Raw genomic sequence first — 16,378 nt, forward strand, 5'->3', positions numbered from 1 at the left:
CCCCCCCCTTCCCTCCTATCTACACAGTAGCTCTGCTCTTTGCTGTGCTCTCAGTTTTCCATCTCATCTCCTCCTGGTCGGAGTCCCCCTTCCAGCTTCTTCTTGGCTTTGGCACCTTTGGATTCCTTCTACACCCTTTTTCTCCAATTGATTTCTTCCATCCAGTAGTAAGAATCCCTCAAACAATGCCTTGCTGTCCAGAGGAGAGGTTGTGCAGAGCGTGGAAATAAAAAAAAGTAAGTGGCTTTCCCTGGTCTACCTGGCATGGCCAGTCGTGACTACTACTGGGATTTGGGCTCTGCTGGGGGTTGTAGTTCCCATTATGATTCACCTTTTTTTTTTAATCGGAGATGGGAGATTGGGAAAATTGGGCGATCAAGCGGAGATTTCCCAGCATGATTTCTATGGGATGTATTTAGATATCTAGACATTCACCGAACATTCACTGTGGGTGAATCTGCTACATGCATGCTTTTTTATGATAGGGAATATTAGGAAATTGTCACAGTCAGTTAATTAGTAATGGGCCCCAATGCGTTGCTTTGATTGTTAGTTGTTTCAGATATCTTGACTATAAAAGCTCTGAAATATTGAGATTTTAATTTGCATAAATAATATTTAAACCCAAGAAAAAAAAATGAACATATCAGTCTTTTAATAGGGTCCTGTTTTTTTTTTCAGTCTTTGCTTTTATATTCACTGGATGAGTTTTCCAGTAACACACTTCCTGTCCTAGGGTGACAACGCTCACTTACCATTTCTATAGAGTTGTCACCTTGCTCTTGGTTTGGCCTACAAACGTTTTACTCTCTTCTCACCTCTGACTGGGATTGGTGTTTAGCAGTTCATAGGAGATGGCTGAGAATGCTGATAACATTTTTTATTAAGAGATTCAATTTCTAAAAGGATCAACAGGAATTGTTCTGTAGTTGCAGAAAATGCTCATGAAGGGAAAACTAATGCAGCCACATGTAAGGACTGACGAGCTGCAATATGGTAATCTTTGTGGTTTTGGATGTCCTATAGCTTGCGTAGCACTCTATGGAGTCTGTTTATAAAGCAGTGAATCTGACATTCACTGGTGGTGAATCAATTACTGACATTGAACACATGGACCTGGGAGACCATAGAAGATTCTGCACCAGAGAATGTTTCAGTGAATGTCAGATTCACTACTTTATAAATAGACCCCTTTGTTCCTATTGGATATCGGAATGTATTGGGGGGGGGGGGGTATTGTACGCATGGCGCTGGCCGATCTGTCATCTGATTGGTGGAGAGTCAGCAAGTCTTTTCTATAGTTTGCCAGTTTCTTTTAAAAATCATAAATGATCAGCAAAAATTGATTTTACAACATGATGGTTCTCGGTGGCCCTGATGGGAGTGATTGTTCACAAGAAACATTGATGGCGACATTTCCTACTAGCAGCGCGTCCAATAGGAATGGGCGATGATTTGCAGCCAGGATCTGTCCTGTTAATTATTTGCATTTTCTACCTCCCTATAGAATGTTGGAAATTTAGTCTGAGTTATTATCCAATCACAAGGCAGCGTTATGCGCTGGCTCGCGGCGTGATTTTGCTGCATGTACGGTTATGTCATTGGAGTTTTGTCGCTGAGCAGCGTGAAGTTTCATTTCCCACAATGCATTTGTCAGATTCATCACCAGAGAACTTGTAAGAGTTTCAGATGTTTTCATTGCATTGTCCGTGTGCGTTGAGCGTGTCGCCATCACACGCTGGGAATAGAGAGACACGGAGTGCATGGAGGGCATCCTACACGCATCCTACACCCATGCACAGGGTGCTGCCAAATGCAACCAAAATGTCATTTTAAATGATGGAAAAAGCTAAAAAAGACATAAAATTAACTTAAATATAATATACATAAATATATGTTTAGGATTCTTGCCATGCAGCGTTAGGGTTTAAGGTTCAAATCATGGCCAGGGCAGTATCTGCATGGAGTTTGTGTGTTCTCTAAATGTCTGAGTAACTTTTGTTCCCAAAACATACGAATAGGCAAACTTGTCTCCGAGAATGTTAGATTGTAAGCTCTTGGCATCCTCAACCACTGGCAAAGACAGCTGTGACATAAAGGATCTCTCTTCTCATATCATTAATTTAAGCCAATCACATAAGCCGGTTTGTGTGATTGGCTGAACAGAAAGAAGCCGGATTCACTCCCGTCACAGCAAACAAAGTCAATTTTTTTTTACCAGAAGACCATTTAATGCAAGAAATTTTTTCCATGTGGGGGTCTGTGGAAACATTTCCATGCAGGAAACTGATCCGGGGGAATGGAGGGAGGTGTCTGTTCTCATTAGTTTACTTGCATGAAAGGGATCCATGGTCCAAAAAAGGTTGGGGAATGATGATAATAATCGATGTAACCTTTCAATATGTATCATTTATCATTATATATACACTAGGGGGCGCCATATAGCTCATTACACATGCAAGATCTTCCAAGCTTGGCTGTACTACATGGAGGTTTCGCTTTACTGCATCTTCTCACAATGTATTTCTAAGGGTCATCTGACCCACTGAAACCAATGCACCCCCATGCGGCTCTTTATCATTTTGGCTATCTGTAAGGATGACATTTTTCCCACTGACCACCACACTAATGTACTGTGAGCTGTGGATATAGTAATTATAGAAGGGGCTCCCTGAAAGTTATTGTACGGGTCCCCCCATGTGATAAGGTCGGGATATTGCTCTATACTTTCCCTTTCCATCCCAGAAGTCTATAGGAGGAGGTGGGTGGACTACGAGTGGCGCGGTCCTGTATTCAGCTCTCACGCTTCTGGCTCTGTTGGGTTTCATTAATCGTATCTTTAATTGTGTTTGCTGTATTTAATTTGCTAATTGCTGCACATAATCAGAGCCTCTGATTGCATTATGCGGGGGCTCCCCACAACTCATCCATCACCTAACAGTCTGATCTATGGGGAAAGGAGACTGAGAATATGTTTCCATCTGCTCGCAGCAGATGGCATTATTTCAGCCTAGGTAATGTCACCTGAATGGAGCTCAAGCATGGCTTTTAGTCAATGTTCAATGCATTCTTTTATATCTCACTGCAGTTCACCATTGTCAACCAGCACTCAACCACCCTAACCATTATTGGTACCAATGGGGGCAGTTAAAATCCATTTTTGAGATTGGCAGTGCGATTTCGGGGCAGTTTTTCTGATTGTTTAGATCATTTTGCACTTGGACAGCTTCCATAGATGTGAATGGTCTCCAATTATATTTACAAGAAGTTGAAAGCATAGTAAAGGGCAGCAGATGACCTATGAACCTTTGCAACACATGGCAAGAGAAACGCAACCGCACCACAACTGCTTAATACAGCGCTCAGCAGAAGCAATGTCAGTACCTCCTCCTCACCTGGGTATATGGTGGTGGAAAGGTAATGCCAAGGAATAATAATTTGCACAGGTGCCAACTGCAGTCTGGATGTTGCCTTAGGTAGATTTGGATCTGCGGTGGGGGCAATTGATCCTGCAGGGCTCTTGGTGGCTTCTTAAAGAACTAGCGGCTGCAGGTTTGACAGCTGGCGGCAGTAAGGGACACAAAACTACCGACTGCCTTCCCATTCATTCTCTACAGGGCTGCTGTGTGTAGATGTAACATATAACATCTCTTCCATGGTAGTGGTTCACAGGCATGCAATGGTAACAGCTCTGCAACAATACCGCAACCTCCCTGCCAGTCTGAACAGAGCCTTACTGATTAAAAAAGTGCTTTTCTAAAAAAAAATATTATTGTATTTTATCACACGCCAGGACTTTGTTTATAGCTAGTTTCCACAGATGGCTGTCATACAGTTACCACTTCCTGATGCCCAGAAACTGTGCCCATAGTTGGGAAGCTACCAAGTAGCGTCCCACCCATGGCCACCCATAGGGAATGAATGGGGAAGTGTTGTGTGGGGGGGAGTAAGTAGTTCAGGCCTACTGCCAAAAGTTCAAATGCTCATTTCATTGGAACAAGCATGGTGGTTGGGGATGGCAAGGTGGCACCAGTGGCTGATTGGGAGCATTTTTCTCACCACCCATCTGAACCCTTATGCAGACTTGCAAAGGTAATAAACAATCCATTTTAAGACGGCTCATTTTTGCATTCACTACCTTTTCATTTGATCTTTCCTTTATTCATCTGATCTCTTGCTAATTGCTGACTCTGAAGGCGAAGGGCTGCGTTGTGGTGGATGAGCTTGTCGGAGCGGCGGATCAGCAATGTGTGAGCTTGTTTGGAGTAATGAGCATCTGCTGCATTTGCTGAAATGTTGTGATGTAAAAATAATAGTCAGGCCAGAGGTCTCTAAATAATGCACAGTGATTTAAAAAAATTCTTTCATTGTTCATTTGAAGCCTAAGATTTCTATGGAGTTTGTTAGGGGTTCCTTGTGCCACTCTTGGTAGTTACCACTGAGACCAAATATTTTTTGGCTATCTGTAAGGGTGACATTCTTCCCACTGGCCAGTAATGTAAGAGGATTTTTTCCTAATGACCACCACACTAAAATACAATAAACTGTAATATAGTAATAATAGAAGGGGTTCCCTGAAGCCCTGAAAGTTATTTTAAGGGTTCCCCCATGTTAAATAGATCAAGAAACACTGGTCTAATTTATGGTAGTTATGGCTTACTGCACTTCAATAATTGCTCTTTATATGTCCTGCATGAGCTCCACTTCACTATCTATCTATCTATCTATTATCTATCTATCTATCTATCTATCGATCTATCCCGTTATCTGATATCTAGTAATCTATCTACCTCTTCTCTATTTCCTTTCTCTATCAATACATTGATTGCTTGGATCCTATTATTTCCCTTACTAATATTGTGATTTGGTTGCAGCTTTGTGCACACCGATATCTATCCACTATACAGTATTATCATGCAGTTACTTTCTATGTTCCCATTGCAGCCCATACAATTTATGGCTCAGCAGAGAAGCAGAGCTGACACTTCAATGCATTACACCTCAGCACTCCTGATCTATGGATGTGCCTATGTGCTGTACAAACATATTCCAATACCATTACAAAATGCCACTCGGGTCACAGCATGGGTTAATGGCAGGCGGCTCAGAGTTGTAGTGATGTGTATTAAGTTAAACAGCAAATTTCCTCTTCCTTAATAGAATTTAACGACATCAATAGAATTGAGTTGAAATGCCAGTGAAGCCACACTGTGCAGGGAAGATGAAATGATCAAACTGAGTGTTGGTGACAAATGAAGTCCACTGGAACCCAGCAATTTCAGCATAGTACAACATGACTGGGCCTGTGAGCTAACCATCATACTGTGACCCCATATGGGTATTAAAGGAAGAGTTTCATTACATATATATTGTAAATGTAGGAGAACAAATAAACACATCTAAAATGTTACATTACTGGGTAAAATCCAAGAACTGCTAATTCTGACTGTTCCTTTTTTAAAAAAGATATCAGCCAGGTAGTCAAACTGATCCAAGGATATCTAAACTGGTTTGAAACAAGTATGCGGGTCAGGTTTTGCTGCATGCTTGCTTTGTGCAGAGCCATGTCTTGGGTAGGGCACACTGGGCAATTGGCACCTTCTTCATGGCATCAATTGACAAAATGACTGAGGTGCAGGGAATGATGGAATGATATGCATTTGGAGCTCACATGCTCCCTGGGTATGGGTCAGTAATTTTGTAGGCATTGAATGAGGAGAGAGAAAGGAGCATTCAGGCAGGGGGCTTTTTAAAAAGGACTGTGATATAAAGGTAGGCACTCCAGTATTGTCATATTGTGATAGTCACAGCTTTGCACATTATGGAAGACTTACCTCTGGCTTTGTACTCATTTTGGCACCAACAGATCCATAAGCTGCTTTGTCACTCTAAGCTGACGCTTCCTCTGGGTCGGGCATCCGGCACCAACATAATGGGCAGTGCTGTACAATAAATAAAGGTGCAACCAATGGGGTTGATTTGCTAAAGGAATTTAGGGCTGTTCACATAGCAAAGGATAGTTTACTTAGCTTTGTAAATGAGACTTCCGCCATCCAACCACCATCCAAACCCTGTAGTTTTATTTACTTGCACATGATTGGGTATTCTTTGCAAAGTGAATCTTCTTCACATTTACCAAGCTGAGTGACATTTCTCTTGCAAGTTGACAATTCACCTTGGTAAGTGAACAGCTTATATTCCTTTAGTCCCAATGGCTCAGGGAAGAGGGCTCTGCCCATTAGAGTAAGTAACTCTTTGAGATCCTTAAGGATCTTTTAGGATTTTTTTACGTCTGCAAAGTTTACAGCAATAAGTCAATGGTCATTTTAAATTATAAAACATGTTTCTTTCTGAATAATATGCTAATTTTAGAGTGTACTGTTCTACAGGGTTGCTATTTCTTCAGGGTAAATGCCTCTTCCTTTAAGGAACTTTATTAAAGCAGAAGGAAACCCAGTTTATACTCATCTGCCCGCATTCCATTGTGGCCACCACCGTCGTCTTCCTGCTTCTGTTCCTTGTTTCAAAATTCGGCAATGGAGGCCAGGATCATGTGACCCCCATGCAAGCACACAGGATTTCATTGAGTCCCAGCAACTGAATGGGAGGCTGAGATGCGCCGGGTATCCTGGGTACCAATACTGAGCTGCACAGTAGAAGAGAGCGGGTAGGCAGGTGAGTATGTTTTGTTGCAGAAGGACCATCACCGGTAGAGATGAGCGAGAATGCCTCTGACATTCTCGCGAAAAGTTCCCAGAACTTTTGATAGGTCTGCAAAAATTTGGTGAATGGATTTCGCAAATTCCATTGAAGTGCAGGTTAAAAATTTTGCTCGCTCATCCCTAATTACCAGCTTCTTTCCACAATAAAGCCCTGCCTGATCACAAATGTTTAAAGGGGAACTTTAGTTCTGCATAAACAGCAGGTTTAGTTCAGAGCTTGGCTGATAGTGTCTAGGGGCTCTATTTATAAAACAGGAAATCTGTCTTTCCCTTAAACATTCGCTCGTTGGAATATATTTTTACCATTGAAACACATGGACCTGGAAGCTTATTTGAGGGAATAGGAGTTCTATGGAATAGAGCCTGAATAGGAACTCATCCAGTAAAATATTCCAACACTTTACACAAGGGGAAAACCATGACACAGAACCAGCCCACTGGAAAAATGGAAGCAGATTGAATATACAACCCAGACTTCTGTTGTTTATAGGCATATCATGGGCACTTTACACCCAAAAATAAAATAATAAAAAGGCTCTGTAGCCAGCACTTCAGCATATTTGTTACTATACTGTGCTTTGTGTGATGCACTCTCCTAGCAAGGAATCGGAGTGTGGAAATAAACATGATGAAGTAAAGAGTGATATGTTGGCACAACATTATAAATTATTTATTACAGCGTACAACTCAATGCAGTGTAAATCTATAGAATGAGTTTATGGAATTCCCTGTCTCCTGCTGAATACTAATGACTCTTCCGGTTCCTTATATTTATTTCTTTATCTCTATCATTTAAGGGGGCAGAGGAAATGATCCCTATATGTGAGAGACCAAACCCCTAGCGTGGATCAAATAAAGAATAAAGGCTTACACTAAAAGGTATCAAATGATCTTTAGAGCAGGAAGGAAAACAATCCGAAGTTTTATTAATCGTAGATGACAAAACATTTCGGCATAGCATTTGTAGTAACACAGTATCGTGTACATTCAGTCCAATTTTTAAACTCCTTAAAGCATAACTAAAGTCAAATATTAAAAAACACAATTACCTTTAATCCTGCAGATTTGTCGATCCATCTGGAGGTTTCTTTGATTGGGCCCCGTGGCGCCCAGGTATTCTATTTTGGCCTGGTGCAGAGGAAGTACCAGGCGCTGCTATTTTCTTCACTCTTCTGTTCGTTTCTTCTTAGTTCATCACCCAATTCCACATCTTTATTTTATAAATTAAGTCATCTCTGTCCCTTATCAAACTAAAAAAGAATGAATTGATCCAAAACTATTATTTCATTGTACAAGTTTATGTACAGTTATTTTGTAATATTAAAGGACAAACCATAGATTTAGCATTTTGTCAATTGTTGAGTAAGAGTAGTCCAAATTCCAGTAGAGAGATGTAAAGGATTCATTGATTGTTACCGAATGATTGATTGTTACCGAAAGTGATTACCAAAGGGTGCTCTACTATGTATTAGGTTGAGGGTGACATTAATTTTGTCCACAACGTTTTGTGTGGAATGTCTTCGATTTTTTTTTAGACGATCCATGGGCCCATTGAGGGCTTTTTATCCATATGGGCAGACCCAAGACCATTTCAAGCCTTAGACAAGTCATCATCAGTGTAACAACCTGCCTTGTTTCCTAGACTTTATTGTATGTAATAAAAGCTTCTTACGTCACTAGATATTCATCTCCAGAGACAATCATTAATGTTAAGTACAAGTATCTCAAAACCTAGTTTTAAGCCATACACCATGCAGGATTACTAAATGGCCAATTGCTATCAACGTCTATTGCAGTCCCCAGATCAGCGCCTTCCTGGTTATAATCCCCCAACACCCCTTACTTGTCCTCTCCTTTATAACCAACAGTTATTCACAACAATAATTAAATATCTGAACACAGCTTAAAATTAATTAGTACACTTCCTTGTTTAGGGATTAATGTCTGCAGATTTTCTAACTATGGTAAGGTAAATGTATGTACCAGGTTTTTCCAAGGTTGAGCCCAGGTCTGCAATAGGTGGGGTTTGTGGAGGTGGGGAGGGGGTAATTGGGGAGGACTGAAACAAACTGATAATACATTATAACCTTGGTTATCCAGTACCTACCGGGAATGGCCCATTCCATGTAGGTGTAGTTTCCGGTTAACTGAGTTTAATTTCTTTTTTCCCTTTCTCAGTCATTTAGCACTAGACTTAAATTTGAAGACTTGTCCTAAATCACCTCTAGTGCTGAATGGCTAAGAAATGTAAAACCCTGATGACCCTTCAGCCATCATCAGGGTTTCCATTTTCTCAGCAAATCACGAAGCTGAGCAATCAGTGGAGCTCCTGAATGTTCCTGTAGCCCTAGCGGAGCTGTGGTATGCGTTCTTGGATGCCCAACAAATGCCACAGCTCCGTAGGGCTGCAGGAGCAATCAAGAAAGCAGAGCTGTAGTGTGTCGGTTATCTGAGTTTTCCGGTTATCTGAGTTCCGGATAACCGGGGTTGTACTGTAATAATACTCAGACAGCCAATATATCTAGTTTTAAGCCATACACCATGCAGGATTACTAAATGGCCAATTGCTATCAACGTCTATTGCAGTCCCCAGATCAGCGCCTTCCTGGTTATAATTCCCCAACACCCCTTACTTGTCCTCCCCTATATAATCAACAGTTATTCACAACAATAATTAAATATCTGAACACAGCTTAAAATTAATTAGTACACTTCCTTGTTTAGGGGTTAATGTCTGCAGATTTTCTAACTATGGTAAGTTAAATGTATGTACCAGGTTTTTCCAAGGTTGAGCCCAGGTCTGCAATAGGTGGGGTTTGTGGAGGTGGGGAGGGGGTAATTGGGGAGGATTGAAACAAACTGATAATATAATGTATTGTACGGTTATCCGGTAGCTACCGGGAATGACCGATTCCAGGTAAGTGTAGTTTCTGGTTAATTGGGTTTAATTCCTTTTTCCTTTTCTCAGTCATTCAGCACTAGACTTAAATTTGAAGACTTGTCCTAAATCACCTCTAGTGCTGAATGGCTGAGAAATGTAAAACCCTGATTACCCTTGAGCCATCATCAGGGTTTCCATTTTCTCAGCAAATCACGGAGCTGAGCAATCAGTGGAGCTCTACTCTCCTGACAGCTCCGCTCTCCTGAATGTTCCTGCAGCCCTAGCGGAGCTGTGGTATGCGTTCTTGGATGCAGAACACATGCCACAGCTCCGTAGGGCTACAAGGGCTACAGGAGCAATCAAGAAAGCGGAGCTGTAGTGTGTCGGTTATCTGAGTTTTCCGGTACAGACAGACAATATATATATTGACCGTGAGTATTTGATGTACAATTTATTTGTTTGATTCCTAAATAGTAATATAATCATTTTTATCTAATTGAAGTATTGATCATGTCAATCATGTCACAAATTGTAGTTTTCATATTAATATAACAGTTAACCAATCCACCAAAAAACATTTTTAATCATCATTCTGCTCTTAAATGGAGCATAAATACAACCATAAATATGATCAGCTCGATCTGAGTTGAGGGCTGACACATTAATGCAGTTGTATGCTGTATGGCCCATGTGTTTATAGTGAGCATGCTTATAGGAGGATAGAGGAGACTCAGTAATGGGATGATCCTGATTTATTAAAGCTCTCCAAGCTTTAATACATTTTCACCAGTAAAGCTGGATAAACCAGCAAACCTGGAATGGATTTCTTAAAAGTCATTTGCTATTTGTTAGCAAATGTTTTCAATACTGGACCAGTTCTATTCCAGGTTTGCTGGACCACCCAGCTTCACTGATGAAAGTGTATCCTCTCCAGTCTTGGAGAGCTTTAATAAATCAGGGCCAGTGTGTTGCTGTGTTGCTTAAATTCTGTGTCAGGTAAAGCAGAACCCATGTATGTTTTCATACAATCAAAAATATTTATTTGGCTACATGCTTTTAGTTTAGCTTTCATTGAAATGAAGTGTATAAATTTGAATTGTTTCTAATCAGTCAAGCATTCAAATCATTAACGACCAAAAACATTTATTTTTTCATAGTGGCGGCTCCTGATTTACTGGATCCAAAATCAGCTACTCAGATGTTTTCAATACTGGACCAGATCCATTCCAGGTTTGCTGGATCACCCAGCTTCACTGATGAAAGTGTATCCTCTCCAGGCTTGGAGAGGTTTAATAAATCAGGCCAGTGTGTTGCTTCCTCTTCATTGTGTTTTGGATCAGGTTATGCTGCTCGAACAGTAAAGTTTTCCTAGTCTAGCAGGGGTGCCTATATCATAAAACTGAACAGAATTATAAATTCTGTGTCAGGTAAAGCAGAACCCATGTATGTTTTCATACAATTAAAACTATTTATTTGGCTACATGCTTTTAGTTTAGCTTTCATTGAAATAAAGTGTAGAAAATTTGAATTGTTTCCAATCAGTCAAGCATTCAAATCATTAACGACCAAAAACATTTATTTTTTCATAGTGGCGGCTCCTGATTTACTGGATCCAAAATCAGCTACTCAGAACACCAAGCCAAGGCTCTCCTTTTCTGCCAAACCCACCGTTTTGTCCACTCGGGAGGAGAGGGACATAACATTGAATGTGATGAAATGGAAAACTGTGTCTACAGTATTTCTCGTGGTGGTTCTCTACCTAATCATAGGAGCTACGGTCTTCAAAGCATTGGAGCAGCCGTATGAGACTTCTCAGAGGACTACTATTCTAATACAAAAAACGAATTTTGTCTCTGAACATTCTTGTGTAAATGCAACAGAACTGGATGAACTTATACAGGTAATTCATTCATTTGCTGTTATAAAATAATAAATGATGAAATAACATCTTGATAAAAGTATTAGGCATGGCAGATATCTCTGTAAAAGAAAATGGAGTAAAAGTTGTACATTCTTGAATGGTGGGACTGAGCATTGGGATATTGCTTGTCATACAACCTATAGATTACAGAACTTTCCTTTGCCGATGGAGGCTGAATTAAACAGTGGAAGAATAATAAGTAAGTAAAGTGCTAAACCCAGAAATTTTTTTAAGCCGGGTGGAAAGAAATTGTAGGCGGGATGAAGCCCATGAATTGTGACCCAACTCTTCAGTAACCACCCAAAAACAGCCGGGTGGTTGCTGAAAAGTGCTGGGTGGTGCACCCAGCTAAAATGGGCTGGGGAGAACACTGTAAGTATATGTTTCCTTGACCTGCATGGACAAAGCACTTTCTTAAAAGTCTGCCATTGTCAATTTCCTTTGTCACAAATGGTAATTGGTAACTTTTCTTCCAAGGATGACTGATATAGAGATCAGGATCATGGTTCACAATGAATTGTTCTAGACTGAATCTAACAAGCTCATCACCAGCTAGTCAAGCCGAGTAATAAATTAGATAGCAAAGCTCTTTTTCTTGTCGTACACAATTCAATTTTTAGATAAAGTATCAAGTGGTTCCATCTCTTCGTGAGGTCGGACATGGCTGTTGTATGGCTAACAAAGGAAAATTGAATTACAGCAGTAGCACAGATAATGGAACAAAAAGAAACTCAGATGATATTACAGGTTACGTAGTAGTCGTAGAATACAAGAGAAACGGTAGAGATACAAGAAATGAGATATATTTTACAGCCTACCACATGCCGGAATCTCAAAATTTCATTATTGTATTCGGTAAGAAAAAGCCCCCCTTGCTAGCAATAAGTAATAAAATGCTGCTAAACTCCAATGTAACTTAAAACTTAGATACAAATTACATGGTCTCTGGCTGCTTTTACATTGTGGACAATTCACATTATTGTAGACCTTCCATATAATAATATTAATAATAGATCCACAGAAATCAATAGTTTCAATAGATCAATAGCCAGCTATACAAACCTAAAACTCATTAGGATAGGTTCATTCTATATCAATGCAGAATAATGTTTAAGATTATCTTTATCTTTTTAAAAATTAAAGCAGATAATTTTCTTTGTCAGACAATAGTATGAATGAGTAATAGGCCCATTTTTTTTATTACCACCCACATTCCCTGAATGATATGATGTAAAAACAAGGAACCTTATATTTCTTAAGCTGGACTTTATCTGGTGGATTTGTATTGAGGAAGGAAGATCCACAAGAAAGAATTCATTTTTATGGCAAATCAGTGTTCTTGCAACATGGCTCTGTTATATGATCATTGGGTAGTATAGTAACTCAGGGGCCAACATTCTGCCCTTTGCAGTGCTGGGTTCCAGGTTTGAATCTTGGTCAGGGCACTATTTGCTTAGAGTTTGCATATTTGTATGATTTTCCTCCCACATCCCAAAAACATACAGTTAGGTTAATTGGCTTCACCCCAAAATTGTCCTTGGACTGACATATGACTATGGTAGGGACATTAGATTGTGAGCCCCTTTGAGGGACAATTAGTGATAGGGCTATGGGCCTTGTAAAGTGCTGCATGTTCATTCCCTATAGGGCTATATCAATAAATAAAATGTCATTATTGGGATATTAGGAAAAAATATTTCAACACTAAAGCAAGTTAATTTGCCCCCGTCTGAACTGTTTAGGTGAACATTAGCATTTATAGTGTTTTCTTGTCTTTTTTGGCATTTCTGTCACTCAGCAGAAGTTGTTCTTGCCATGAACTGTTTACTTCCTATGTCAGCAAAGTTCGAAAAAATGACTTAGTGACAAATGGAAGCAATGTTTTTAAAACATGAAGCTAATCAGATACCAGACTCATCATTTCCACTCCATGTTTTCCTTTGCCTTCAGAAACACTGGGTCAGTGGCCTCCATATGCATTCATTGAAATAAAGCCTAACACCTAATCCTCTCATAAACCCTAATGTGAATTTGTGATCTTGCAATAATTAGACGAAAATGTAGGTATTCATTAAATCAAACTGTCACTTACAGTAACAGATTCACCCAGTCCCAATTTCTTGCCTGTTGATAGTGTTGTTGAATATATTGTTTTGCAGTTGATAGAAAATGTAGTATCCTTTGTATCCTTGTTTCCTGTGCAAATAGACTACAAATATTTTTGCCTTAAGACCTATAGCGGTTATAAAGAAACTATGAAATGCTGACTGCACAGCCTCACTGATCTTCTGATGAGAAAGCCATTTGGATAATTATATGTTATGACCCCCAAGGGTATTTTATGAGGTCACACCTGTTAGTGCTGACTTCCTGCTGAAAGAAAAGTACAATGCTTCCTGTCTTACCCGGGTTGGCCACCTCCAGAGATCTGAGGTCATATGAATGGAACAGAGGACAATGATGAACTTTCAAGGCCTCTTAACAAGCTGTCTTTAATGTGTTTAGGATGTGCTTTGTTTAGAATCGCCAAAAAGTTGGACCCAAAGATGTACAGAGCTCTGGTGTGCATGACTTTGAGATGAGAATGACTGTGATAGAGGCTTGACTTCTTTCCATTCTATTTGTCCACCTGTTCTCCCATCCCCTATAATCTCTCTTTTAGTTAATATTTATTCTCTATGTATATTCCTATTTGGTAATAAATCAAAACTTTTTTTTTAAATCCAGTTACCCATTAATTAAGCTTCGTCACCCCAAACAAAGCCCAACCTACCAATTGCATGGTGGAGCTCTGTTGCTTCTGCACAGGGCTGGCAACCTACATTGTACCTGCTTTATATCACCCAACTCTTACAATTAACTACAGGTTTACCCTCCTAAACCATTAAAGCACTTACCTTTATAGGAGCAAAGCCGTCGATCCCTCTGCAATCCTAATTCAGTCATTCCTGGGTCATCCCATCTTCCTTCTTTGTTCTGGATACTGGATGCTACCATCTTCTTTCTCTTTTTCTGAGTTCTTCTTCCTACGTCACCCGATCTTGCACTGCACATGCGTGAGATCTTTACTTTAAAGAAAAACCCTTTCTGCACATGACCAAGATTGGACATGCTCAGAAGGAGCAGCTCGCAGCTTCTTGGAATACATGTCCTAAGTATCCTAGGAGGCTGAAGGTTTACCATTCCCAATCATTAACATTGCGGCAATGAAGATTAAAGGGGAGGGGTTTTGCCTACAAACTAAAAAAAAATTGTATATAAAAAACACATTTTTACATTATATAAAAGGGTTATATAAAGTAAAAAATATGGTGATAGGTCTGCTTTTAACATGAACAAGCCTCAAGGATTCGTCTTAATGGCCCTCAAAGTTGGAGTTGGACAGCCCTGGCGTAGGAAATGGTTAAAACTCATGTTAGTTTTGTTTTTTTTTTCTATTTCTTTGACTTCCCATCATAGAGATACGCCAAGAATTTTTCTGACGCACTTGTCTCTGAACCAAGTGTCCATATTTGAAAATTTCCTCCAAAATTGTTCATTTAACATCCCATATTTTCACCAAATAGAGTGAATCTCTGACAAAGCTTCATTCTTTATCCAAAACAAGTAAAAGTTTTTACCACAGATACATTTTAACATAAATTTAAGGCCAATTAAACCTGTAAGTGAATGTGCTAAGGTACCATGCATGTATAGGTGCACTGCAGTTCCATTTATTGTTAATGGCACCCAATGTACTTTAATGGTTCTCCATGCCTTGTGGTGTGATACATCAGCAAAAAATAGTGATGTACATTTGTAGGTCCATTTTGATGTGTTGGCATCAGAATAAAATGAATGATTTATCTTAACACAGTTCAACGCAGCACTGCGAACCAAATACATTAGAATGGGCCCTTTATCTGTAGCCAACAATTTTGTCTGCTTCTCACTCTGTTCCGACTCCAGTATCCTGAACTCTCCTTGACTTCAGTCACCTCTTTGGGTCAACTAGTAGCAAAGATTTTTCAAAGATATGTCCTTTTATCAGTCCACCTTGATGTCTTGATCAAAGACTTGCTCTTTTTTGAAACTACCTTGAGGCTAACCAGAATCCATATCTCAAGAGACGGAGGTGTTATGGGTACTTTTTAGAAAAAAACTGAGTATATGTTTAAAACGTAAATTGAAATGCTTCATTTTTAATCATCCAAGGAAAATAGACTCTTCTTCCCAAAAGAACATTTACACATACAGAAAGTTTCTGTGAATAGATGTGGAGATGTTTAACCTATCACATCTTTTACAACTCAGCTACAAAATAACATAAAATTAAAAGCAAGAACACAAACTGTGATCTGTATTTACACATTTACAGAATATAATATTGAAAGTGAGTCCAAACCTTAGAAATGTACATTTGGTAGGGTGTATGGACCATCTAGTAATTGTGCCTAGAATTAAAAACTGCCTAGAATCTTCTGAGCCTTGAGCCTCATAGCACATCTGTAGTGTGAGATCTAATCATACAGGTAGAAGAAAGGGATTTACACCCCCAATGAATGGGATTTTTGGAAGCAGTTAGAGAGGCACATCAATAGATCAGAGACTGAATGAAACAGGGAGATCCTTGCACTGCAAGTCCTCAGGTACAGACTCCTCTCCAGCAAGCACAGGCATGAAATCTGATATCACCAAATCTGATCTGATCAGTCAGATTCAGCAACACCATAGATTAAAGTTGTCCAACTCCAACCCTTGAAGGCTGAGTACAGGGGAGAAGGTTGTGAAGGATGGATATTTTCTTATACACTTTTGAACAGAGGAAGCAGGGAGATCCTTGCACTCCAGGCTTTCCAGTACAGATTGCACTCC

At 39.7% G+C, this 16,378-nt stretch overlaps 1 protein-coding gene across 1 annotated transcript in view; it reads left to right on the forward strand.

Annotated features, from left to right (window-relative positions):
• Positions 1 to 80: 80 nt before the first annotated feature.
• Positions 81 to 16,378, forward strand: part of KCNK2 (potassium two pore domain channel subfamily K member 2) — an 81,999-nt gene continuing 65,701 nt past the window's right edge. The window contains exons 1-2 of the mRNA XM_072409862.1: positions 81 to 236; positions 11,193 to 11,503. Of these exons, the coding sequence (XP_072265963.1) occupies position 236; positions 11,193 to 11,503 (312 nt within the window). The 5' untranslated portion in view covers positions 81 to 235. The remainder of the gene's footprint in view (positions 237 to 11,192; positions 11,504 to 16,378) is intronic.

The sequence above is a fragment of the Pyxicephalus adspersus genome, chromosome 4, assembly GCF_032062135.1.
Source record: "Pyxicephalus adspersus chromosome 4, UCB_Pads_2.0, whole genome shotgun sequence".
In the NCBI taxonomy this organism is placed as follows: Eukaryota; Metazoa; Chordata; class Amphibia; order Anura; family Pyxicephalidae; genus Pyxicephalus; species Pyxicephalus adspersus.